The sequence below is a fragment of the Indicator indicator genome, chromosome 5 (genome assembly GCF_027791375.1).
Source record: "Indicator indicator isolate 239-I01 chromosome 5, UM_Iind_1.1, whole genome shotgun sequence".
Taxonomy (NCBI): Eukaryota; Metazoa; Chordata; class Aves; order Piciformes; family Indicatoridae; genus Indicator; species Indicator indicator.
In genome coordinates, this window is record NC_072014.1 from 4,970,035 (window position 1) to 4,996,269 (window position 26,235).

The 26,235-nt window shown below is 41.9% G+C and overlaps 2 protein-coding genes across 2 annotated transcripts; both read left to right on the top strand.

The window, feature by feature from the left end:
• The first annotated feature begins 14,707 nt into the window (after window positions 1–14,707).
• Window positions 14,708–18,264, top strand: ASDURF (ASNSD1 upstream open reading frame). Its single transcript, XM_054381072.1, has 4 exons — window positions 14,708–14,800; window positions 16,176–16,229; window positions 16,718–16,793; window positions 18,194–18,264. Exons 1-4 carry the CDS (start codon window positions 14,708–14,710, stop codon window positions 18,262–18,264), a joined length of 294 nt encoding a protein of 97 aa, XP_054237047.1.
• Window positions 18,265–18,286: 22 nt separating this feature from the next.
• On the top strand, window positions 18,287–22,720 carry ASNSD1 (asparagine synthetase domain containing 1). Its single transcript, XM_054381071.1, has 3 exons — window positions 18,287–19,768; window positions 20,803–20,984; window positions 22,411–22,720. Exons 1-3 carry the CDS (start codon window positions 18,287–18,289, stop codon window positions 22,670–22,672), a joined length of 1,926 nt encoding a protein of 641 aa, XP_054237046.1. The 3' UTR covers window positions 22,673–22,720.
• The last annotated feature ends 3,515 nt before the right edge of the window (window positions 22,721–26,235 follow it).

Genomic DNA, 26,235 nt, shown 5'->3' on the forward strand with positions numbered 1-26,235 from the left:
ATCTCATATCGCTTCCTGCTTCCTCCTCACTGATACTGGCACCCTGGAATTGCTTTTATTCTGCTAAGGAGGAATAGCTGGATTAATTAATTTATTTTTTACACTGTGAGCTGTGGCAATGTGATAAGAATAAAATACAAGGGAGATGATGCTGCACTATTAACTTGAACTCCACCTTTGTTCATTAGCAGATGGCACTGCCATGTTGTGGACAGTCTCACAGTTGGCATATTTGAATTCTGTAGGCTAAAAAGCTCTAGCGCAGCAATTTTGGGAGTTCCCACCTGACTCCAGGACAAACTGAAAACATTCTCACTGTCATCAGAACAACAATTTCAGTCCCTTGAGGGGTTTTATGAAAGAAGAGGAGCAGCTGTGCAAGGATTCCTGCCAAAATAATCAACAAAACAGTAACTGACAGTAACTGGAGTAAGTGGCTGTGTTATTTTGCACCCTGAGAACCACAGGGAGTCAAAGGGAAAGAAACCGACGTGTAAGAAGTAGTTGGGGAAGTAAAGGACAGCAAGATCCTCCATGACACAGATTATTATTCGGTCAGAGGCATTCATATGCGCTTTCTAGAGAGGGGCCAAGATGCTCGTCACCTGAGAGAATTAAGTCAGCAACACCGCTTGCGTCCCAGACAAAGCAGTGATAATTGTTCTTCCCACACCCCTGCACAGAGGCGTGGCTCCCTGCTCTTTCGTCAAATCTCTCTTTGCAGCAAAACAGCTTGCTAGCTGAGGACACCGCACAGGAAGGGCCTTTCAGAATGAACATGCTACACCTGGCTGGGTTACCCAGGAAACATCCCCAGTTCATAATCCTGCCAGCCTGAAGATGGCTTTTTTGGAGAAACCTGCAGAGACTGGAGTGTGCTCAAGGACAGAATGTTGGCCCAGCTGCACCACGCTCTCTCTTCAGACAAAAGGCAGCATTTTTGGTCAGGATGTTGCAGCTGCTCCACCGCTGTGCAGATAAGTACTATGCAATAATTTAGGCCAGGAAGCAGAGATTACTTCATACTAATGCAGAGCTGGTGATGAGCTTTAAAAATTCCCAGAGGTAAAGCTTCATTTCACAATAAAACAGTAAGTAAATACATGAAGCAATGGGACCAGAGTCAAGCAGGAAGTCTGCTTAATGACTTTCAAATAGGAAGGACTGAAAGTACAGTCTAACATAAAATGACAGCAACACAGAACAAATAAGAACATGATCAGTCTATTCACCTCCACTGCTGAGATTACAAAAAACATTTAGCCTGCTATTGGAAGAACTTGGGAGTGCTGGTTAGTGAGAAGCTCAACATGAGCTGGCCATGTGCACTCATAGGCCACAAGACAACTGCATCCTGGGCTGCATCAAAAAATGCATGGCCAGCAGATTGAGGGAGGGGATTCTTTGCCTCTACTCCACTCTTGTGAGACCCCACTTGGAGTGCTGTGTCCAGCTCTGGAGCCCTCAGCACAAGAATGACATGGAATACTTGGAGCAGATCCCGAGGAAGCCATGAAGATGATCCTAGGGCTGGAGCACCTCTGTTGTGAGAGCAGGCTGAGAAAGTTGGGGTTGTTCATCCTGGAAAAGCAAAGGCTCCAGAGTGGGAGATGTTACAGTGGCCTTCCAGTATTTGATTTAGGGTGTCAGGTAACAATAGGACTAGGGGGAGATTGAAAAAAAAAAAAGAAATGTGTAGATTCAGATTGGATGTTAGGAAGAAATTCTTCACCATGAGGGTGGTGAGACACTGGAACAGATTGCCCAGGGAAGTGGCAGAAGCCCCATCCCTGGAGGTTTTTAAGGCCAGGAGGGATGTGGCTCTGAGCAACCTGATCTAGTGGGAGGTATCCCTGCAGGGGGGTTGAAACTGGATGATCCTTGAGGTCCCTTCCAACCCTGACAATTTAATGATTCTATGATTTGAAGGGGGCTACAGGAGAGCTGAAGAGGGACAAAGGCATGGAGTGACAGGACAAGGGGTAATGGCTGCAAACTCAAAGAAGCTCAATTTAGATTAGACATTGGGAGGAAATTCTTCCCCATGAGCGTGGTGAGGCACTGGAACAGGTTGCCCAGAGAAGTTGTTCTGGACTCCAAGCCTGAAAGTGTTGAAATCCAGGCTGGATGGGGCCTTGAGCAACCTGGTCTAGTAGGTGGAGTCCCTGTCCGTGGCAGGAAGGTTGGAACTAAATGATCATGAAGGTCCTTTCCAACCCAAACCACTCTGATTCTATGATCATACAGAAGCTGCCCCAGAGGCAGTAAGAAACATTTGATCCACACATGCACTACACTCTGATGTGAAACACAAGAATAATGGAAGACTGCTAAATCATTTTCCTGTGCATGAGGTCAGTATGATGTGAAAATAATTACCATCTGTTCTGCTAATCAGAAACAGACAGACATATCATAAACCCTGCTAAAAAGGCCCATATACTATCTACAGCTATATTATAAAGCTCTGCTTTTAAAGATGAACTAGTTAGAAAATAATTTAAAATTAATCATATTAATGTAAGCAGAATTCCCTTTCATTGTATTTTGTAGTAGAAACTGTAGCAAATGCTTCAGTAGGAAAGGAACACAAACAAAAGCTAAAAAACATTCTAATGATGACCAAAGGCTACCATTGCCAACTGCCTATCTCCCCAAACCAGAAGACAACTCAGACTACCCTGGCATTTAGGATGTATTACTACTTAACAGCTAGCAGTAGTTAGGTATATCTATATCATGGGTGTTGTTGACTTCTTAAAAGGAACATTTGATGCTGGAGCAGAAGCTCTATTGCATTCATCTAAGTGTATGACCAACAACCAGTACTACAAAGCTGCTTCTGGTAGATATGCAGTTCACTGTTGCATTTGCATGCTCTTGTGCAGGAGACTTACGAGTTTAATTCAATTCCTTTCTGACACCTGATTATACACTGAAGCATGAGATTTGGTTCTCCTTGTCCTACTGTATGCTCTGACAAAAACCAAAAAATCAGCGCTCATATAATTAGTCTATGAAGAAGTAATAAATCAGCATTTTAAACTAGGAATTCTTCTGGCATTACATTTCATCCACCAGCTATGTGCAACATGAATATTTTCAGCTCTAAATGTATTACAACCTCATCTCCCAGTGCTCTCTTTCTTATAAAACTAAATTGAAAAGAGGGAACAACCCCTGCTATTTGGGTATCTCATTCAACCCCTTTCCAGTTAAGTGTAAAAAAATTCTCCCACATGACAACCATATAATACCAGTGAATGTTAGATTGGAAAGGTAATTAATGTCAACACTGCTAGCAATCATCTTGCCAATCATCTAGTAAGAATTTCCTCATTGTTCTTCAGTGTAGGGCCAGATATGTAGGCAGAAGGGATGGCGCAACCTGTCATTAGACGCTCTGCTGGGAAGAGGCTGAAAACTACAAACCTGCTTCTCCCCCACTCCCCAGAATTACTTCCCCATCTACATATTAGAATAGAAAATCTTTACCATCAATATCCTCATCATCAGAATGAGACTCACTCACATGTTCTGCATGGCTAGAAACTGAGTTGTTCAGTAACTCAAGTCAAATCTTCAGCTTTTCTTTATCAGCCACATGCATCATGCAGCCACATGTTCTACCTTGTCAAACAAAAATACCTACAGCTTCGAGAATCTAAAAGCAGCTTCAATAAGACTGAACTCAAGATCATATATTGAGGTATATACTAATTACTCAATACATTTATCAAGATAAACACTATGACATTCTGGATGGTTTTGGAATGAAGTAGTACCTGAAAGAAAATAGTAAACTGCAGTGATCTCAGATGCCTATTTAGGTCTGACTCATTACATCTGATGTGGAAACTGTCCCTTTTGCTGTTTCCATTTCCCTAGTGTTGTAATTCACCTGAGCTTAGATTTTAATGACTTCTGTAAAGTAGGAAAAAGAGACATTGAGTTACCCATAATTTAAAAATTATTTTCAAACAGTCTGGCATCCTCAGAAGTCATCAAGCATATGAGAAAATTTTTATTGGTAGGCAAGGCGGATCAAAAGTTAAGTAAGAACAGAATCTGTAAGGTAGAAAACTATTTACAATTTTTCTTATTTTCCTTAAGTGGTTGTGTTTGGTTTTGGGGGGTCTGTGCTTAGTATCACCTAACCTTTCTTTTTTTCTAATTAATTGATAAATATTTCAAACAGTGTTGGTCCACCAGATTCTTCTCATAAGTAACTTCAAGATTTTTTCATCCTGGGAAAAGTTATTCTTGTCACTTAAAGCTTCATCCTGAAGTCAGTTTATGCTCTAGGATAAGCCTATCCTTGTCACCTATGCAGAGCACTCATTGTTTCCATACATTCCCCTACCCAAACAACATTTCACAAATACAGTTGGTTTTTTTTTTCGTATATACAATGTACTAACAACAGCCTCTGATCAAGTCCAAACTTGACATTGAAGCTAGGATGGGTTTCAAGACAAAAGCTCACTGAAACCTGGGGGCACTGTCCTACAGATTCCTATTGCTTTATACCTGGACCTAACCAAAACTTCACAAAAATCCAGAACTACTGAAGTGGGAAGCTACTTCACAAACCAAAGCAGTATCTGTATTGCATCATCATCCCTGCTTTTCTATCTAAAGAGTCTTCTAATCTCTTAGGGTAAAAGCTTAATACCCAGTTCTCAACTTCCAAACTGCTTTATTTAAGATAATTCAGCCCTTACCATTTTTTCCTCATTATTGATGTTTAATATCAAAATTCTTAAGTTTTTGTCTACACTTCCAATATTTTATTTCTATTTTCACTATTTCCTAGGAATTACACTAACTTGGAAATTATTTTATTTAGACTTCAACTAAACTCCTTGACATACAAACACAGAATTCTACAATATAAAAGAAATGCTACTAACAGTAAGTAAAATATCTAGAATTGTGATTATCCAATACAATACGCTTAGAGGCGTATAAGTAAACTTGTATTTTATACTCACAAATTTGCACACTCTCAAACGTGTACCCATGAGACATGAAGTTCCATTAAAGCTAATGGAAATCCTCCAGCTGCAAGACTTTCAAGACTATGTTGCTTATATTTCCTACAGAAAGAATGCAGTCACCTAAATAACTCCTTTATTAGCTAAATCTTGCTCATCTTGCTTATTAATTGACTTGATTCAAATTACCTACAAGAGGAGGGCAGTAGAATTTGGCTTTGCAGATTGCTCTTCATTTAAAAAAAAGACAGATCACATTTCCAATTCTCATATAAGGAGATAATGGGTTTTATTACAACTAAACCCAAAAAATATTACTGCAATCTAAAACTAAATCAATTTTCCAATTATTCTTGAACAAGAAATGCTTTTATTTCCCAGTATTACATATGAACAAAACTTGCCAATTTTTCAGCTTTTAAAAAAAAAATTCTCCAAGGTGTTCTCTCTTGTTAAAAATAAAGGTAGAGCACTACAAGAGGAAGCATTCAGCCTGCAGGAGTCTGTTGCAGAGCATGACTGAAAATAAGCATGGCAAAGTCTCCTGGCAACACTCTGTGTAAAGACACAGTAAACAATTAAGTGTCAGTTACATGCATAGTAACTGAACCCTAGAACCCTTATTTCTTACCCCAAAATATTTTGAATGGTTTCTATGCACTCTTAAGGAGCTGCTGCACTCAGTTCAGTAGTGTGAGGTGTCCCTGGCCATGGCTGGAGGGTTGGAACTAGGTCCTTTAGGTCCCTTCCAACCCTGACAATTCCATGATTCTATGACACTGACACTCCACACAAGATTGCATTTAGGGGACTTCATTTAACAGAGCAGTGAAAGTCAATTAAATCCTTCAGGTAAAAAGTAAAAGGCAAATAAAGAGTGACAATCATCTGTCTCTGATTTTTAAAAAGACCATGACCTCTTAGTTCAGAGAATGTTTAAACAGACATCTTAATGTAATTTCTGCAGCAGCTCTTTAACTAAGAGAGTCAATCTAATAGTTGCGAGTGTCGACTATGAGGCCTCTTCAGCAGGTATTTGCCAGCTCTGCTGTGCTTTAATCATACTGAAAGCAGTGTAAAATCTTTAACAGCTGTGACAAACCTATCACTTAAGCTCTGCCCACTAGGCTAGACAGCCTGTGACACTGCAGCTTAGGGGCTTGGGACAGGTAACTCAACAACCCTGCCAGTCCTATGGTCAGCACCTTGACCATACTCTTTATGCCTAAGGATTGTCTTTTGAGTTTTGAACACTGCTCACTTTGGTTGTACTTACAGGCTTCAAAAGGTGAAGTCTAAACTCTTCCTTTTGAGGAAGTAGCACAGTCCTGTGAGTTCTATGTGGCAACAAACCAGGGACCAAATTATAACCCTGAACGTCAATTTACCACAGTCCCCTATTAAACCTAAGTTATGCACAAATTAAAATGCTCTCCAACAGCCATTTTGGGAATTAATTACTTGGCACTTACTACCTTCTGCATGCTAAAAAAAAAAGCACATATTATTACTGCAATAGAGCTTCTCCTGCAGATTGTCACTGGAAGCATGCCTTGCTTTCCTTTTTACCACACATTTGTGCTATAAAACTATTGTTCTTCTAGTCTAATAGGGCAAGAAGAAACATTTATCCCTTGAAAATTCCTCCCAAATGCTTAGCTGCTCACCTGTAACAACTGAGAAACCAGTTCCTAAGAGATTTTGTCACACACACACACATACTGCCCTTTCTTTCTCCACTCGAGGCAATACACACTTAGCTCCTCCCTGCTCAGCAAACAGGAGACATCCACCTCATCTTGTTAAACACAGCATGAGCTCAAAAACCTAGAGAACTACCGCCACATAGATCATCATTTTTAGAGCAATTGGCATTTGAAACAAATTGGGTTTTTTTTCTTGTTTATAATTCTTTGTCTTTTCTTTCCAGGGTTTCATTTATTCAAACACAGATGGGGACAGAGCTAGCTGGACCTTTGATCTGATTCTGTGCAGCTACTGGTGCGTGATCTTACGTGCTAACCTACTTTTTTTCCCCTCCAGAGTGCTATGTATCAGACGTAGCAGAATTTCCATCATACAATTTTTGGCACTGTAATGCAGATACCAGTACACTGACACAGTTTTATGACTGCGATAACACAGCTGATTCTTTTTGGTGCATTGCAAGCAAGAGCCATATCCATATAACATACAGTTCACGCTGGAAAAATCTACCCTATTCCTCAAGTACCCATTTGCAGCTTCCATACCAAGGGCTGAAATTTGTTCTCTCCCTTATAATCATTGTTCAACATTTCATTGAGGATGCAAACCAGCTAAGAGGGCTGAGAAGATACAAAGAGAGTGGAAAACAGTTGCCAGTTTTCCCTTCTGAGAGAACTTTCATTCTTTTGGGTTGGAATAATTCTAGAAACTTATGTTCCTTCATTGTAACTCATTATCAAGCCTCTGTGTTCTAGGCTGAAGAAAATCAGATCTATTAACATCTTGCTCACATTCCTTGCAATTTTACCAAGGAAGGGTAGCTCCATAGTTCAGTTTCACATGCTACTACTGCTAGTCCACTCTAAATTTTCCTCCTTCATTCCTATGTAAACTGATACTGATGTTACTGTTACCTTCAACCTATGGAGACTATAAAGCAAGATTCAAAAGGTTGTTTATTCTCAGTTCAGTGTTCTTTCTGACTTTCACTGCTAACCAAGCTCACTACTTTTGAGCACTTGTCAGCTTACACTGATACTCTCAGGTTCTTTTTTGCAAGGTTTTGAAAGCTTGCTTACCAGCATTAACTGAACTTACAATGTGCGTATGCTGAGATTTTAACTGGAAGGTATCTAATGGTAGGTTTAGGTTGGGCTTTTTTCCAGACAGCTGCCTCACTGTCCTGATTTCAGAAGTGATAAACCCATTTGAAGACAATTACATAAAAGTTGAGGTTCTTACTCCTCACAGCAGTTACAGCCCTTTTGTACTACTGTACATCCTTCTTAATTGTACAGCTCTAATTCCCCCCAAAACTGTGTAAAAGTGGGAAAAAGTATAGGGTCAATGACAGTGTTTCATAGGAGGACATCCAGGGAGAACAGTTAAATCTCAGTGATGTTTAGACTTCAAATAAGGTGAAAATCATAGTAATGCACAGAACACAGCAAACTGTGGCTGGGTCATGAAGGGCCTGGAGCAGATGGCCTATGAGGAGCGTCTTAGGGAGCTGGGGCTGTTCAGTCCGGGGAAGAGGAGGCTGAGGGGAAACCTCATCTCTCTATACAACTATCTGAAGGGAGGCTGCAGTGAGGAGGGGGCCAGCTTCTCCTTGGTGGCAATCAACAGGATTAGAGGAAATGGTTTCAAGCTGCACCAGGGGAGGTTTAGGCTGGATATGAGGACATATTTCTTCACTGAAAAGGTTATCAAATATTGGAATGGTCTGCCCAGGACAGTGCTAGAGTCACCATCCCTATGGGTGTTCAAGCACCATGTGGACCTGGCACTTAGGGACATAGCTTAGTGTTGACCCTTCAGTGCTGGGTCAAGGGTTGGACTGGATGATCTTTGAGGTCTCTTCCAACCAGTTATATTCTGTGAGTCTGTGAATCACAGAATCACAGAATTTTAGGGGTTAGAAGGGACCTCCAGAGACTTAAGTCCAACACTGCTGGCAACACAGGATCATCTTCAGGTTTTATGACAAATGGAAGATGCTTCTGTTCTGTGATAGTCCAAAATAAATCTCTCATGAGACTTCTTCTGTGAGTTTTCTGTCAGAGCTCACCAGTTGTCTGCTGCCCCACGACAATTTAGATTAGTCTCCTTCCAGCTACTGAGGTGAAACATCCAGGCTCCCAAACTGGCATGATGAAAACAGTCAGTATAAAAGCTGTGGTAAAATTAGATAAAAATTCACCGTTCATTGTTCTGTGTAGTTTTCCAAATTCATACCTTGAAATAGCTGAGTTTTAGATATGGGAATAGTAATTTAAACATGGAAATAGGTGGAATAGGTTGGCAGTGTTCCTCAGTCTGCCAACTCACACAACTTTGACTTAGATTTCCTCTTTGCATTTATCTATCTCAGTCAGGCATTCTGAGTTCTGTGGGCCCTTAACACATTCAGAGCATTAAATATCATATTCATCATAAAATGATGGTGAATGAGTATAACCCTCAAGACTGAAAGCTTTAATACAATTTCACTTATTTCAATCCCAGGTTGTTTTGCCATGTGTGCAGGCTGGTTTGTACCACAGCTTCAGGCAGACAGAAAAAAAGCTAGAGAGGAATAAGGACAGTGGGTAAATAGAAAACATAGCCTAAGACACAAAGAATGAAGTATAAAAATAAGTGAAGCCAAACAAATTGTCTGATAACATGGCCTCTGGCACATCAGTATTTGAAAACAAAGAGTTCTCTTTCAAATAAATGCCCTCTGCAAACCTGCAAACCTACATTTTCTCTCCTTGGCAGCCAAGTGGCTCTATTTGCTCACTAGCAAGCACCAAGTCCAAATCTGTGGCAGGGAGAACAAAGGTACAAAATCCACTTGAAAGCAACACAGGAAGTCACTCTGGGCAAGATCCTAATCCAGCTGGGCATCTTTGAACAAACAGCCTTACCTTCACTCTTGCCTCAGAGAGCCTTGCAAAGGTATTAGGTATTTTCCCCTTTCTCCAGCCTACACAGCCATGCTGTGGTCTGCCCAAGCATGAGCTTAAGCAGGTCCGTTTTTTTATGGGCTTTATTATGGGATGGTAACCTATCTCAGATGAAGCAACCAAGTCCCTGATTCTAGAGGACCCCTGTCAGAGTAATCCAAGCAGGCTGCTGCTTCTGTAGCTTCAGCCCATTCTGCTCAGGCCTGCCTGCTTCTTCAAAGCATTCTAACCAATGCTTTATCGTCAAGAAAATATCAGTTGTACACAGTATTAAACACAGTACTCACAGTACTCCGGGTGGCACTCCCAACAGGAAGTAGAAGCAGGCACATAATTAGCCCTCTAGTCTTCTCCAGGCTTCCTCACTCAGGAAGAAAAAACTTGCAAAAAGCAGACTTGCAGACAGACTGACTCCTTCCCCAGAGTGTATTTGGTGTAGTTCTCTTTTGCTTCTCATTGGGCATAAATGTTCCCGCTGATGTGATTTTGCATCAAGATGCCCCAATCCAAGGTAACACAAATAAGGCACAGGTCCATCAGGTGCTCATGAGCAGGGGCTCCTTAGTAGCATCAACAGAAGGCCTTCCAGCTTCCAGTCACCATACTTCCAACTTCAAACTACAAACAAAACAGTTTTTATTGTAAAATAGAGCACTTGATTTTTACTTTTTTTTTTTTTTAAACATCCCTGAACAATCACTGCTCCAAATGCTGATCTGGAGATCTGATCTCCTATTCAAACTAGACTGTTACTATAGTAAACCTGTGTTGGTTATTCAAAGCATGCAGAGGACTGCTATGCCCTAACAAAAGAGTTCACAAACAAGAGACAAACCCAAATCTTTTTGTTCTGCCTTTCCATGTCAAACCACCACATCAACTTCTCAAGTCTTCTAAGCTCCAGGCAAAGTGCACAACAAGGTGTTTTGCGCTAAGGAAGGAAAGGTTATGAGAATTAGAGGTCAGACTGTGCTCTTAGCTACAACAACATAAGAAGTGGAACCCTACTGGAGTCATTAGAGTTATTTCAGTTTTACATTGAGTGGACTTGGAAACATCTCTTTTTAAACACTCTTTTATTTAATCTATCAGACAAATGGCTCTGCTGGAAGTATTTTACAGGCAAGCTGTTTGGTCCAGAACTTTCAGAAGCTTTAAGGAATGCAGTCAGTGATAGACTGATGCTACACAAGTCCTCAGCTATTTTAACAACACCCTTAAAATCCTCCTTGTGAAAATGATGAAATTCTGGTTTTAATTAGAAAAATTAACAATGTTATGCATCTGATGTATGCATATGTTTTGCACAAAGGACTTCTCAGATTGCTTTAATAGTGCATCAGAAGTAAATATTGATAAAACTGACTACTTGAAGCTCAGAAAAGTGCTCAGATTTCTTGTTTTGTCTGCAGTAATAGGACTTTTAAAGTAGAATGACTACAGGGTTTGTAGGGTTCCTCGTGCAACTGATAATCCAGATATTTAACCTAAAGAGACAAATCACAATTTTACATTGATTCCAGTACATAGATCCAGATCCCTGGCTCTGTAAACTAACCCAATCCCCTCCAAATCATAATGTTACAATTAGCAGAAGGGTTACCATAAAGCAAACCCAACTAATTTCAATAATCTGAGCTTCCTTTAGGCTGGTGTGTTTTAGCAGGTTATTAAGATACAGGTTCACCTGAGACCAATGTTACACCTCACAGTTTACTCACATGGATTCTGACACTACAACATCTGAACATAAAATAACCCAGGGTAAGAATTGAAAATATTCCAAAGACAAAAAGAAACTATAAATGCAAATACTCTCTCATCATGCTCTTCCCTTTCTAGAGACCTCCTCTACCTGTCTTATATTTCAGCATCCGTTCTTGCTTTGTCTCCGGATTCACAGAGCAGCCAACACAGTTTCAGCTTGCTCTCTTGTGGCCAGCACGAGAGCTACAATTGTCCTTGTGCTGTTCAGTTCCAAGGACTTTCAAGAGTGGCTCTTCTGAAGCATGCCAAGTTTCCTCAGATTACAGTCACAGCTGAACCTAGTAAATGACTCAGCTTTGATCCCACACTCCAGTTATCATGTCTTAACATGTTACCAACCATCAGTTTAGAAAGAGAACTGAGTACATGCAGATTTTAGCTCACAGCAAAGCATAGCAACTTGGCACTGCTAAGCCTCAAAGCATTATCAATGCTGCCTGGTATCCCTCACATCTGTAAAACCATCTGACAAACGTACTGCCAGCATCTTGAAAAGAGGCCAGGACGGACAATGGTTTTCAGAAGCATAGCCTAACATTTTCAGTGTGCCTCTGACAACCATCTGTCAGAGCCTGAGCTCTTTGCTCATGTGCTTGCTAATATGTGATGGGAATATCAAATGTTTCCTGGCATCAGTAACTACTGCTTGTTCTGCAACTTTTTACATTGCCTGTTGGCTAATTTGGGTTGTCTTAAATAGTTATAAAGATCCCAGACACTGAAGAGGGGAGGGCTCTAAAAATATTCCTTGATACTTTATTATTAACAGACATTAATACCTTCTCAAAAATAGTTTCACATTATAAATAACTCAGAACAGCAGAGCTGGCACAAAAGAAGTGCAAAGACATGAGTAGCTTGACCAGAGATGTATCATTGAACTACAATGCCTGCTCAGTTGTCAGCCTGATCAGCTCCTGAGGCTCCTCATCACTTCTCTTGCAGGGCACTGCAAGCACACCACTACAACTAGAGCAGCCTTGAAGTAAGGTTGAATTAAGATCTTGTAGCTTGGTGCAGAGAGATAAAAGGTGCTAACCTCATCCTTTGTTGCATTTTAAACACAGCTGCTTTTATTGTGGGACTTGAATGTGGCTAATTTCAGGAACACTCATGTTGCAGGGTATCCATCCATTCATTTTAAAGAGGACTTATCAAAAGCACATTCCCTATCGGCACAAGGATCAGCAATGTGTGTAAGACCAGAAGCTGGAAAGATTCCACATTCACTATTATGCCTCAAGATCATTACTATCACTCCTATGAACAAAGCAGCCTCAGTAACGGAGTGCTGGAATTTTGATTAACATTAACTATGTTTATTACTGAACATGAAAGAGATCATCAGTACAGAAATTATACTTTGACTTTGGTTTACTGGATTCATTAACCTTTGTAACAGGTCAACAGCAAAACACTCAGGCAGCAGAGGGTTGGGAGATAAACAAATTACTCCACAGAACAAGACTGACAACCTACAAAGCACACTGAGCAATGCCATCAAAGCTGCTGTATGAGACTCAGGTATGTGTATTTCTTCTACAGTTTGAAGGACAGGCCCTAGAACCTCTCAAACCCCCAGACAGTTCTCCCACAGCTTTGGCTAACCTGCTTTGGGACTGCCAGCATCACCTAGCACTGGGACACTGCAAAGTGTCACCATGCAATCCCACCAGCAGCCATGTTGATGCTAGGGTGGAGACTGAATTGGGCAGTTGAAGGTGGAGGAAAGAGCAAGTCTGACCTTCTATGAACCTGTAACCTCAGTTTTTCTTTCTGTTAAAGGCAAACAAGCAAAACACTTACAGGTTGCTACATTGTTAAATATTCTTATAACCAAATTGATGTTTTTTCATGCTCCTTCTAAGAGGCAAAACTTACTCTATGTCACTGCAAAAAAGTCCAATCAACAGCATAGGCATTTCAACCAAGCCCATGGATACCACCAAAATAAGGTGAAACACTTATAGCTCCTCTAGAATACCTTAAAGCAAACGTTTGCCTTTAGAGCAAGCTGCCTGAGGCTGGTCCAGGTTCATCACCAAACCAAGCAGTTCCAAACACTAGCTTTTTGTTGTCGTTTGGGTTTTCTTTTTTTTTTCTTCAATATTGCACACTCCCCAAGACCCATTCCCAGCCCTCCACCTTGGCCACTTTGCCAATGCCATCACATATATTCATAGAATCATTTTGGCTAGAAAAGATCTCCAAGATCATCAAGTGCAACCATACCTAACTCTACCAAGTTTGGTGCTAAACCATGTCCCTCAGCACATCTCTATGTCTTTTAAGCACCTCCAGGGATGGCAATTCAACCATCTCACTGTGGAGCCTGTTCCAGTCTTTGAGAACCCTTTCAGAGACAAAGTTTCTCCTAATAGTCAACCTAAACCTTCCCACTTGAAGCCATTTCTTCTTGAACTTTCACTTTGAGGGAGAAGTTCTCCTCTCAGCCTCCTTTTCTCTAAATAATCCAAGTTCCCTCAGATGCTCCTCACCATATCTGTTCTCCACACCCTTCACCAGCTTCAATGCCATTCTCTGACCCTGTTCCAACACTTCAGTGTTCTTGTAGCAGTAAGGAGCCCAAAACAACCCAGTATTCAGGGTGCAGCCTCACCAGTGCTGAACATAACAGAGTGATTTTGATGATCCCTGTCCTAGTCTTCCTGGCCACACTATTGCTCATCCAGGCCAGGATGCTATTTGCCTTCTCAGCCACCTGGGCACATAGAGGTTCACCATCGGTCACCCGACGACCAGCACCCTCAGAGCCTTTGCCGCCAGGCAATTTCCAGTCACTCGTCCCCAAGACTGGAGCATTCGTGGGGCTCTTGTGACCCAAGTGCACGACTCAGCACTCAGCCTTGGTGAACCTCATCCCACCGTCCTGGGCTCATCACTCCTGCCTGCGCCAGGTCTCACGGACAGGGTGACAGCTCAAAGCGAGTAGGAGTGTTCGAATCCTAGGAAACCTCTGACAGGGACACAGACCCCGTGGCACCCATGCAAAGCAGAGCAGCAGCACGGACGAACCCTTTCATCCGCTACCGCCACGGACGGCCGCAGCAGCTGTGACAGGCACAGACCCCGCCCCGCCCGCTCGCGCCTATCAGCCCCGCGCGTGCTCGGGGGCGCGCGCCGACTGGCGCTCCGGGCGGCCCTGCTGTGCGCATGCGCTTTGCGCGCGCCCGGCCGCGTGGGGCGTGTCAGCGGTTTTGTCGCGGCCGCTGCTGTCAGTGCGCTTGGGGCCGTGGGGTCTGGCGGGCCGCGCTCCGCGGGGGGATGGCGGGCCGCTGGGCTCAGGAGGAGGAAGAGGACAAGGAAGGAGAGAGCGGGAGCTTGAGGCTGCGCCACAAGGAGGAGCTGAGCCGGAGGGTGAGGCGAAGCGGCCTGCGGCTGGGCGGAAGGGCCCGGCCGCGGCCCTGTCTCTGTGTGTGTCCCCTCGCCGCGGTGCTCTCAGATCTTTGGGGCAGGCTGAGTCGTGCCCAGGGCCGTGGTGGCAGGGGATGGCGGCCCTGTGATTTCTCCGGTGTGATCAGTGTGAAGAAACGGCCTGTCAGGGATTGTTGTAGGCCAAGGGATAGTGGGTTTAAAGGGGTAGTGGGTTTATCTCAGCTCTCTTGTCTGTCAGATTGGTTCTCACTGCTCCAAGCTGAGCCTGAAATGTCATGTGAGTAGCGGTGAAGTTTTTCCTTGAGCATCTAATCCAGCCCTATCTGCTCAAAAAGTCCCCAGGAATTTAAGTAACAGAAGTTGGCACTCCTCATACTCTGTTCTGCTTTCCATGGTGCTAAGAGCTTTGGTTAGTATGACATTTGTGGCGTCCTGTTGCTTTCCCTCAAAAAATGGCCTCCTTTCCGTATGACCCTACTGTATAAAGTCAGTGATGGCTTTGATTGCCTGGGAAGCTGTAAAGCTACCACATAGTAGTATCGCAGGTTCTGCCAAACAGAAGTGGATGATGCTGCTCTTTCACCTGTTTGAGCTGTCGATATAAACCACTGATGTAGCTGTTGGAAAAGTTGTCTTTTCTTTGTGCCACCTTCAGTTTGGCTAACCTAGCACTGTATCAGCTTTCTACTGTTACAACAATTCCAGGAGACGCAAAGGAAGAACTAAGAAAACTATACTGGTTTTGAGAGAAGGCATTAAGAGCCTACTGACCATATTCTATTTTTTGGATTTTATTGCTGTCCTCCTGATTGTTCTTTAGCCTTCACAGCTGTCATGGTAAATAAAATGAGAATACTTGCCACCTCTGCCAGTGCAGTGGAAGAGAGTGGTAGATTCCTCTAAGGAAGTCTGTGAGAAACATCAGAGCAACAAAAAGGCTTCTGATGCTTTTAATACAGTTTGAGGGGTTGGGGTATTAATTTCATTTTGAATCTGGAGAATATCTGTAATAATAAAATGGAGATATTATGCTAAATTTTGTTTTCTAAAGGTATTCGATGTTTTATTAGTTCTGTGCACGTTTTCTTCTTTTCTGATTGTAAATAGTGGGATGTACTCTGGTTTCCTGGTGGTGATTGCTTTTGAGGGTAGGAGAGTGGCATTCCATACAAGATAACTTGTTTCTAGAGCTCCTAAGTATTTAATTTTTTTTATCTACTTCCACTTTTTGTTCAGTGGTTTATTCCAAGAACAGCAACAGAGTTATCTTAAAATAGCAGTGAGCATGCTCACCACCAGGATTATAATTCAGGTTTATTTTTAATAATTACATCGAAATGCCTCTTTTGCCTTTCAGATTAAAGAGCAGAAGGTTGTAGTTGATGAGCTTTCTAATTTGAAGAAGAACCGGGTAAATATCTACAAACTTGCTTTTGGCTCTTTACCATCACAGAAATGAGCATAGAGACAAGAGGAGAAACACTGTCTTTAATTGTTTTTAATATAGTTGTGGTCTGCTGTTAGAATAATTCACCCTCCAAATGATTTGATGATATGCACTGGTGCATTGTTGGGCTTTTTTTGCCTTTTTATATTTTGTCTGAGTTACTTCATTAAAGTGTTTGAATTGATCAGAAGGCTTTGAGAAGTATTCTTACTTTTTTTGTGTTTTAAACTAGAATGTGATCCCTCACATATGAAGAAAAGAGAAACAGAATAGTTACAGCTTGTCCATTAACTGTTTTTGATGTTGTCATTAGACTGTTGGTGTTGTCAGGGCAGATCTTACCCTTGTATAAAAGTGAAGGGGTGTCGCTATGGTCCTACATCAGCTTTCTGCAGTGTGATTGCCAGAGTTTTTTTGCTTTGAATTAATGCAGCTTTGATTTTATTTTACAGAAGGTTTATAAGCAGCAACCCAATAGCAACATATTCTTCCTTGTAGACCGAACAGAAACACTGTCTCAGTGCAAAAGTAAGTTTGCAGTGGAAAAGTTGATCAAATAGTTAAATATTTCAAAACTCTTCATGATTTCAAAGGTATATAAAAATGAAAAACTGCTGTCAGTATGTGGAATGTAAAGTAGAACTTAGGACACACGCTTGTTTTTCAGGACTGGGTAAGTGTGAATGTGTTTCCCCGTGATACAGGGACGTCATAAAAGAGTGAGTGCTGAGGATGTAGGAAGAGCAGGAATGTCAGCCCCACGGAGGAGCTGCTATACTCAGCACCCTTTGGGAAGCTGTAAAGCATGACAGCAACAACAACAAAAACCCAACAAAACCCAACAAAATCTAAAAGTTGCATGGCATGAGTAAGACGAAAACAATCACGAGTTAAACTGGAGGCTATCTCTAGGTAGTTGAAAGAATGGATCTGTGGGATTATAAAATTATGCGAATTGATGATAAAGTTGATGAGTGAACAAATGTTAGATGTATAAAATTAGAAGTATAAATTTATCTCTGGAATGAACAATTGCTGCTTTCATTTTCTTTGATTTGATGGTATGGACATTTAAATTGACAGTTCACCTGTTAACGATGTCTAAGTCATACTAGTTACATAGGCAATAATTGGCCGTTCCTCTCATTCTTAAAGAATCACAGAGTCCCAGCATGGCAAGGGTTGGAAGATGATCCCTCTGGGGATCCCCTCTGGGGATCATCTAGTCCAACCTCCCTGCTAAAGCAGGGCCACCCACAGCAGGTTGCCTACAATTGCAATATCCAGGCAGGCTTGGGATTTCTCCAGAGAAAGAGACTCTACAACTTCTCTGGGCAGCCCATTCCAGCAACCTCGCAGCAAAGAAGTTTTTCTTCATGTTTAAGTGAAACTTCTTGTGTTCCAGTTTTTGTCTACTGCCTCTCGTCCTGTCATGAGGCATCACTGAAAAGAGCCTGTCCCTGTCCTCTTGTAGTGGGGCCTTACATTTGTGGTGTGTCTTTCTTTGGAAGGTGAAAAACAAGAACCAAAGCATAATCTTTGTACAGTTCAAGAGGAGTAAGCCACTGTGAGCTATGTTTGTGTCATGTCAATACTAAAGCACCTTTGTACCTTAGCATTTCTTGTTTATTTTTTTAACTGAGCAAGTTATCAACCACTAGAACAGGCTCCTGAGGGACGTATCTGAATCTCTATCCCTAGAGGTGTTTAAAAGGCACAAAGATGTGGTGCTGAGGGATGTGGTTTAGCACCTGTCTTGGTAGTTAGATAATGGTTGAGCTCAGTAATCTGAAAGGTCTTTTCCAGCTGAAATGGTTCTATGATTCAGTGATCCTTAAGTGGCTGGAGTTACTAATTTCTTAGATACACTCTTAAATTACTTAACCAGTTTATGGAACTGATTGTTGTGTGTTTTTTCTCTTACACAGACACATTAGATGAATTAAAGAAGACACATCAGGAGATGGAAAATTCAGAGAAGACTAAAATCAAGAAATAGTCCAACTGACTTCAAAGTCACAATGTGTGGTATTTGTTGTGTTGTCACTTTGTGTAGCCAACATGCCATTCGTGACTTCATTAAGGAAGACATGCTCTGCTGTCTTAGAAGAAGAGGACCAGACAGCAGCCAACAAATGATAAAAACTGTGTCTGATCCCTTTTATGAGTGTCTCTTTTCTGGCCATGTACTTCACTTGAGGGGACCAGTGACTCCTCAGCCTCTGGAAGATGCCAGTAGCAATGTTTTCCTTTGGAATGGAGAAATTTTCAGTGGACTACATGTAGGAGATGCAGAGAATGACACTAAAGTGATGTTTCATCACCTTGCTTTATGCAGTAGTGAAGCAGACATTTTATCACTCTTTTCATTGCTTCGGGGTCCCTGGTCTTTTATTTATTACCAAGCATCTAGACACACTTTGTGGTTTGGTAGAGATTATTTTGGTCGTCGTAGTTTGCTTTGGCAGTTCAGTGATGAGGCTGACAGTACTTTCTGTCTCAGTTCTGTCAGTGTTCAGTCTGAGTCAGGTAACCAGTGGCAAGAAGTCCCAGCATCTGGAATTTTCAAAATTGATCTCAAAGTTTGTGCAACAACTAAATCTTTGTCTTTAGCACTGTTTCCATGGAAATACAGATGTACAGAGAAAGCAGCAGCAGAAGGATTCATTAACGTTCTGGACCAAGTTTCAAAAGACTTACCAGACCACATACATCTTGTGATGAATGAATCAAAACTGTTTCTCACAGCACCTGTTATTCCCTTGAATAAAACAACTTCTGGCACTTCAGGTGAGTGCCCAGACACTGACAGCAGCAACATTCCCCATGTGGCTTCTGTAGAAACCTTGCAAGGATTTCTTGCAGTGGAACACAAGAGAAAATTAGTCTATCAGTTTGCTGCTGTGCTGAGTGAAGCAACAAAGAGACGGGTTTTATCTCTCGTTAGAGAGGAAGATGGAAACACCAGCGAGCTTCCCAGCACCTCTGGCAGGAAGGCGCATGTTGCGGTGCTCTTTTCTGGTGGCATTGATTCCATGGTGATTGCAGCCCTTGCTGATAAACACGTGCCTTCAGGGGAGCCAATTGATCTTCTCAATGTGGCTTTCATGGCCAAACAACAAGCAGAACAAAAAGGTCCCACTAAAAAACATGCCAGACAGGAAGTGCAGCTTGATTTGCTTTGTCATCAAGAAAGTTGTCAAGATCTTGAGGGTAAAACTGGTGCCCACCTGTCTTGCTTTGATGTTCCTGACAGAATCACTGGTAGGGCTGGACTGAAAGAATTGGAAGCCATTAACCCTTCAAGAACCTGGAACTTTGTGGAAATTAATGTTACACTGGAGGAACTGAAAAAAATGAGACAAGAATGCATTCATCACTTGATTTATCCCCTGGATACAGTCTTAGATGACAGCATTGGCTGTGCAATGTGGTTTGCTTCCAGAGGGGAGGGGTTTGTTAGTAGCCAAGGAGAACTGAAGCCATATAAAAGTCCTGCAAAGGTACTGAGTTTTGTTTGCTTTCTGCCTTATGCTTGACCTGTGACTGTAAAACCAGTTCTGAAATCAGCAGAGGTCTTCCAATATTCATCTGAAATTCAGTGGCAGAATGTGGAATCATTCTATCTTCCAATATTCATCTGAAATTCAGTGGCAGAATGTTGGAATCATTCCATAAATTATAATCCTTGTGTAGTTCTGAGGTTAAAAGCTGCATTCAGTTCTGTCCTGTGATGTGTATCTCATTTAAGTAGCAGTGTGATAAGGCTGTTTAAGGCTCTATAAATACGCAAGGACATCCCATCATGATAGGTAATGTGTTTAGATGTGTATGGGAGCTCTTTTTCTTAAGATGTAGTTAATCATTTAAGATCACAGAATTCCAGATGGTGAGGGCTGAAAGGGACCTCTGGAGATCATCTAGTCCAACCCTCCTTCTAAAGCAGGGTCACCCAGAGCAAGCTGCCCAGGAACACAGTGTCCAGGCAGGTTTGGAATCTCTGCAGAGAAGGAGACTCCACAACCATTCTGGGCAGCCTGCTCCAGGGTTCCAGCACCCTCACAGGAAGTACGTTTTTCATCATGTTTAGGGGGAACTTTTTGAGTTCCATTTTGTGCCCATTACTGCCATTGGGCACCACTGAAAAGAGCCTGGCTCCATGCTTTTGATGTCTATGCTTTTGATCGGAATTGATGAGATCCCCTCTCAGTCTGTTCTTCTGCAGGCTGAACAGCCCCAGGTCTCTCAGCCTCTCCTCCTCAGAGATGTTCCAGGCCTGTCAGCATCTTTATAACATCCACTGGACTCTCTCCAGTAGTTTCCCTTGAACTGGGGAGCCCAGAACTGGACTCAGTACTCCTCACTCAGCAGTCCTCACTAGGGCAGAGTAGAGAGGAAGAAACCTTCCTTGACTTACTGGTCACCCTGTTCTTAATGTACCCCAGAATTCCATTAGCCTTGTTGGCTGCAAGGTGTGTTACATATGATTAGCTTGCATAGTTGCTAAGAAAGGTTTCTTTTACTCTTGTTTTCCTAGGTTGTGCTTTCAGGAATTGGAGCAGATGAGCAACTTGCTGGTTATTCTCGACATCGTGTTTGCTTCAAAAAATATGGCTTAGAGGGTCTGAATAAAGAACTTGAAATGGAGTTGGATCGCATTTCTTCCAGAAATCTTGGCAGAGATGACAGGATTATTTGTGATCATGGAAAAGAAGCCAGGTATTCTTTTAACATGAAACAACATGAAACATTGCCACTTAGATTTTGCTTTTAACATTGTACTCAAACTTAATTGAAACCTTTATGCTTTTTATTGTCTGTAAGCTCTGTTGCAGTTTTATTAATATGTACTGGGGTGTGAGGGCTCTTGATTTCTAAAAAGTGGCCTGTAGTTCTGAGGAAGAGTTACTTCAGGAAATTTAGCAAGTCGAACATCAAATTTCAAATGTTGAAATTCTGTGATTCTGGATCTGACAGTGCCGGATTAATGGTTTAATGGTTGGACTCCATGATCTTGAAGGTCTCTTCCAACCAGAACAATTCGGTGATTCTGTGAAATTGGCAAAATCTGGATGGTTTTAGCATTTTAAGATCTTCTGCACAACTTTGAAGAGTTCTAGTGTGGTCATTTGGGGAGTGGCTTTGGAGAATGACAACGCAACATAGAAGCCAGGTAGGAAAGATGTGATCGATATGCACAGCAGTTCCAAGTTGTTGAATCAAAATAGTTAAAGAATCATTTGATTTGTATTTATTTCCAACATACTACCACCAACTTGCACAGAATTCCTTTGGTGTTGTCCGGTAGCAGAGGCCTCTCAGGTGCATGAAAGGTCTTTTGATGTGATATCTGTACCAGTGTTTTTCCAAATCTGTTCTTGGTTGCACATTTTCAGTTCAGCACAAAACCAGTTGCAATGCCGTTAATTGTGCTCGTGGTTAGATGGGAACACTTGGAATTTAGAATGCTCTCAGAGTGTGTTGTGGCAGTATTTTGGTTTCAAAGTGACAGTGTAGCTTCAGAGAGTCTTTAAATACTTGGAAGTTGTCTTGAGAAGTGTTCCTTTAAAACTACTGTTCAATTTTATTTTCTGACTTTCTTTATTTTTGTTTTGTACAAACCCAATATTCCCCATGCTTGCTCTTACTCTTTTGTTTGTTGACTTTGGCAAACTTTTAGGCTTCTAAGTTTAAACATGATTATATTGTCATAGAATCACACAGTGGTTTGTGTTGGAAGGGATCTTAAAGATCAGCTAGTTCCAACCCCATGCCACCTACTAGATCAAGTTGCTCAAGGCCATATCCAATCTGGCTTTGAACACGTCCAGGCTTGGAGCCTCCACCACTACTCTGTGCAGCATCTCACCACCATCATTGGGAAGAATTTTTTCCTAATGTCTAACTTAAATCAAGCTTCTTCCAGTTATGTTTTTTTATGTCTTTATGTTTTCTTTCTCCAAGACAGTGTAACTGCTTTGGAAACTTGCCCCTCAGTAGTGCAACACTAACGTGTAAGGTACATCTGTAGTTGGGAATTGGCTTGAACTTTGAAGTATTTCTGTATGGTAAAGGGGAAAACCAAGACTATTTTTACATGTTTTTTAAAGGGACTTTCCCCATCTCTCTTTTTTTTTCACTTCAGGTTTCCTTTTCTTGATGAAGATGTGGTGTCATTCCTCAGTTCTCTGCCCATCTCAGAAAAAGCTGACTTGACTTTACCTCGAGGAGTCGGTGAGAAGCTGATTCTGCGCCTTGCAGCCAAGGAGCTTGGCCTCACAGCCTCCACCATTCTGCCCAAAAGGGCTGTACAGTTTGGATCTCGGGTTGCAAAACTGGAGAGCAGCAGAGAAAAAGCATCTGACATCTGCAGCAGACTGAAGTTACTGTTGGTAGATGAATTATAAGACCAGATCTTGAGATGCTGCATTTATTTTATATGCAAATTTAGTAAATCTTTGGAGTTTTCTTAGAATCTTTGGTCTGGTTTTTTACAAACTTGGACATTATTATCACAGTAATACATGTAGATGTGTGCTTGGGCCAGAGACTTGCTAGGAATGTATCTTCTGTGAGGGAGGAGGGAAGCTTTGGGGAAGGGAGGATTAAGTCACAGAATACATTGGGTTGGAAGGGACCCTCAAAAGTCATCTTGTCCAACCCCCTTGCAGTCAACGTTGACACCTTCAACTAAATCAGTTTGCTCAGGGCCCCATCAAGTCTGACCTTGAATGTTTCCAGTAATGGGGCCTCCACCACATCTCTGGGCAACTTGTTCCAGTATTCACCACTCTCTTTGTAAAGAACTTCCTCCTGATGTCCAAACTAAGTCTGCCCTGCTCCAGTTTCAAACCACTGCTCCTTGTCCCGTCACTACAAGCCCTTCTAAACAGTCCTTCCCCAGCCCTCATGTAGGTCCCTTTCAGATATTGAAATGCTGCTAAGTTCTCCCTGGAGCCTTCTCTTCTCCAGGCTGAACAGCCCCAGTTCTTTAAATCTGTAGGAGAGGTGCTCTGGCCCTCTCATCACCTTGGTGACCCTCCTCTGGAAGCATTCCAGCAGGCCCATGTGTATCTTGTGTTGAGGGCCCATAGCTGGACACAGTCCTCCAGGTGAGGTTTCAGTAGAGCAGAGTGGCAGAACCACGTCTCTCAACCTGCTGGCCATGCTTTTGATGCAGCTCAGGATGCAATTTGCCTTCTGGGCTGCATGTGCACACTGCTGGCTCATGTCCAGGTTCTTGTCCACCACGCTGGCTTCCCCCCACCTTTCCCTGTTGATGTCAGTCTCATAAAAAGCATATTGAATATATCCAGTCTGTCACCTACACTGAATTCAGTCCAAGGGCTTTTCCTTTGTGTAGCAGAGCACTGGTGGTGCAGCTGTGCTATTTGCAATACATGTCCTTGTGGCTGGGCATATGCTATTGAAATTGGCACTTGAGCTACTTGAAAATGCATTTAGGTTTGACGCTTTTGAAAAATAGGTTCACCAATGTGGTAAGATCAGCAGAAGCCTTTGAGGATAACATACTGGACTGCAGCAGAGCTTAGCCTGTCAGCTAAAGCTTGTTGGAGAAGCTTAGAGCTATCTGCAGGAATATACAGTACCAGAGGTTAATGAGCTTGGATTCCATTTTTACCAGGGTTTGAAAAGAAGGTGGAAAGCCCAAATGTAAGTAAATGTCTTCAGCCTTATTCTGCTAAGAAAAATGCAAAATTTCTATTTTTTAATTCAAATTTGATATATCTTCTAGATATATCTTGTAGACTTGTTACATGTTTAAATTATAGCTTTTATATATTAAATACTAAAATTTTAGTGGTTTAGGTTGTTGTCATATTGCCTCTTATGAGAAACCAAAAACCCAAACAAAATAAAACCAAATATATCTTTTTCAATTTTTTGTGGTGTTAAAACTGAAAGAGAACTGCCTCTACTTTGGGTTTGTTTTGGGGGTTTTTTGGACCAAACTGCAAATGTCAACATTTTCAGTATGTCTAGAGTGAGGGAACTGATTTTGACGTTGTCAGTAAAAGGCATTTTGTTAAAGATCCTGGTTCGAGTTTACTTGTAATATATATGTGTGTCTTTACAGCTACTAAAGGATAAGAGAATATTGTACTTGGTTAAAATTAACATCAGGGATAAGGAAAAAACAAGCTTCAGGAATTAAAAGGTTGGTCTAGATTATGTTGTGGCTTGGTTATCTAAGTGGTTCTTAAAGCCCAGGCTAATAAAGAGTTCAGTACTTAACCTCTCACCAGAATATGCTTCATTTGCTGCTAACTGGGCAAGCTGGCACAAGATGCCTTGATCATAAAGACAGTGTTGCCCTCAAAAAAAGCAGTTGGATTTTGATGGAAACCATCCTTACAACTGACTGAGAATCTGTTTTCTCCTAGGCTGCATGTGGTGCATTGTGTATGAGGCTCAGTTCTTTGTCCTGGATATGCCAGGTGGAGAACATTCCTGCATTCCAGTGGTGGGATTTGATGGTAGGAGGTAAGGAATGTGCACAGCAACATAGATGATATAGCATAGTCTTTAGAATGATGTAAGTCCTTTCTGATTTCACATTGGCATTTGCAAAAGAGTTCTGGTGCCCCCAGCATAAGAGGGATATAGAGCTGCTGGAGCAGATCCAGAGGAGGCCATGAAGATGATCAGAGGGATGGAGAACCTCCCTTTAGGGTCAAGCTGCGAGAGCTGGGGCTAGGTAGAACTTACTGTGTTCTAGCTTCTGCCTGTTGCCCCTGGCTGAATCCTGTGCAACCATTTCTTTGTAGCACAGCTACATTTTTCTGGAAATAAATAAACCAAAGATCTGTTTTAAAAAAAACCAACCCATTAACAAAAAAACCTCCTTGTTCATCAAAATAAGAACTTTTTTTAATGTTTTAAACTCAAGCATACAAAAATACCCTTACAAAAGCACTGTAAAACCAAGGTTTAAGTTGGAAACAAGCAGAGACTGGGGTTAGAGGGGCTTTTTCTTCCCTTATTTGAGCACTGTAAAACTTTACAATGGCCTACAGGAGGCAATGTTTAAATTATTTAAGAAAACTGCTCATCTTGCTTTCTGTCAATACACTGTAGAGGTGTTTAATGCATCAAGTATTTATTCCAGTAAATAGCACTACAATGAGTAGTTGTAGAGTAATAGAATAGTTTGGGTTGGAAGGGACCTCCAAAGGTCATCTAATCTAACTCCTATGCAGTCAGCAAGGACATCCTCCATTAGATCGGGTTGCTCAAAGCCTTGCCACCTTGAACATCTTCAAGGATGAGGCCTCAACTCCCTCTCTCGGCAACCTGTTCTACTGTTCTACCACCCTCATGGTAAAAAAACTTGTTCCTAACATCCAATCTAAATCTCTAGTTTGAAGCCATTGCCCCTTGTCCGATCCCTGCAGGCCTTCATAAACAGTCCCTCTCCAGCCTTCTTGTAGGCCCCCTTCGGGTTCTGGAAGACCACTATTAGGTCTCCCCGGAGCCTTCTCTTCCCCAGGCTGAACAACCCCAGCTGCCTCAGCCTCTCCTTGTAGGAGAGGTGCTCCAGGCCCCTGATCATTTTCATGGCCCTCCTCTGGACTATCAGCTCCATATCCTTGCTGTGTTGAGTGCTCCAGCGCTGGACACAGTACTCCATGTGAGGCCTTGACACGTGAAATATATTATAGTGATTATCAAAAGGCAAGGTTAAATAACCCATTACAATCAAAACTCAGAACTTGCATCTCAGCATGATGAACTTTACTGAGCCATTTATACAAAAAGATAAAAGGCACTAGACCTATACACCAACATTTCAGTATTCTAGAAGAACAGGTTCTGACAGCAGCAAATGAGTACTGCTGAAATTCAGTTGCAGTGGCACAGCAAACACATGGAGATCTTGAAAGCTGTGCTTTCTCATCTTCATGTTCTGTGACCTCTCAGTCATGGAATGTGTATTTTTTAACATAGT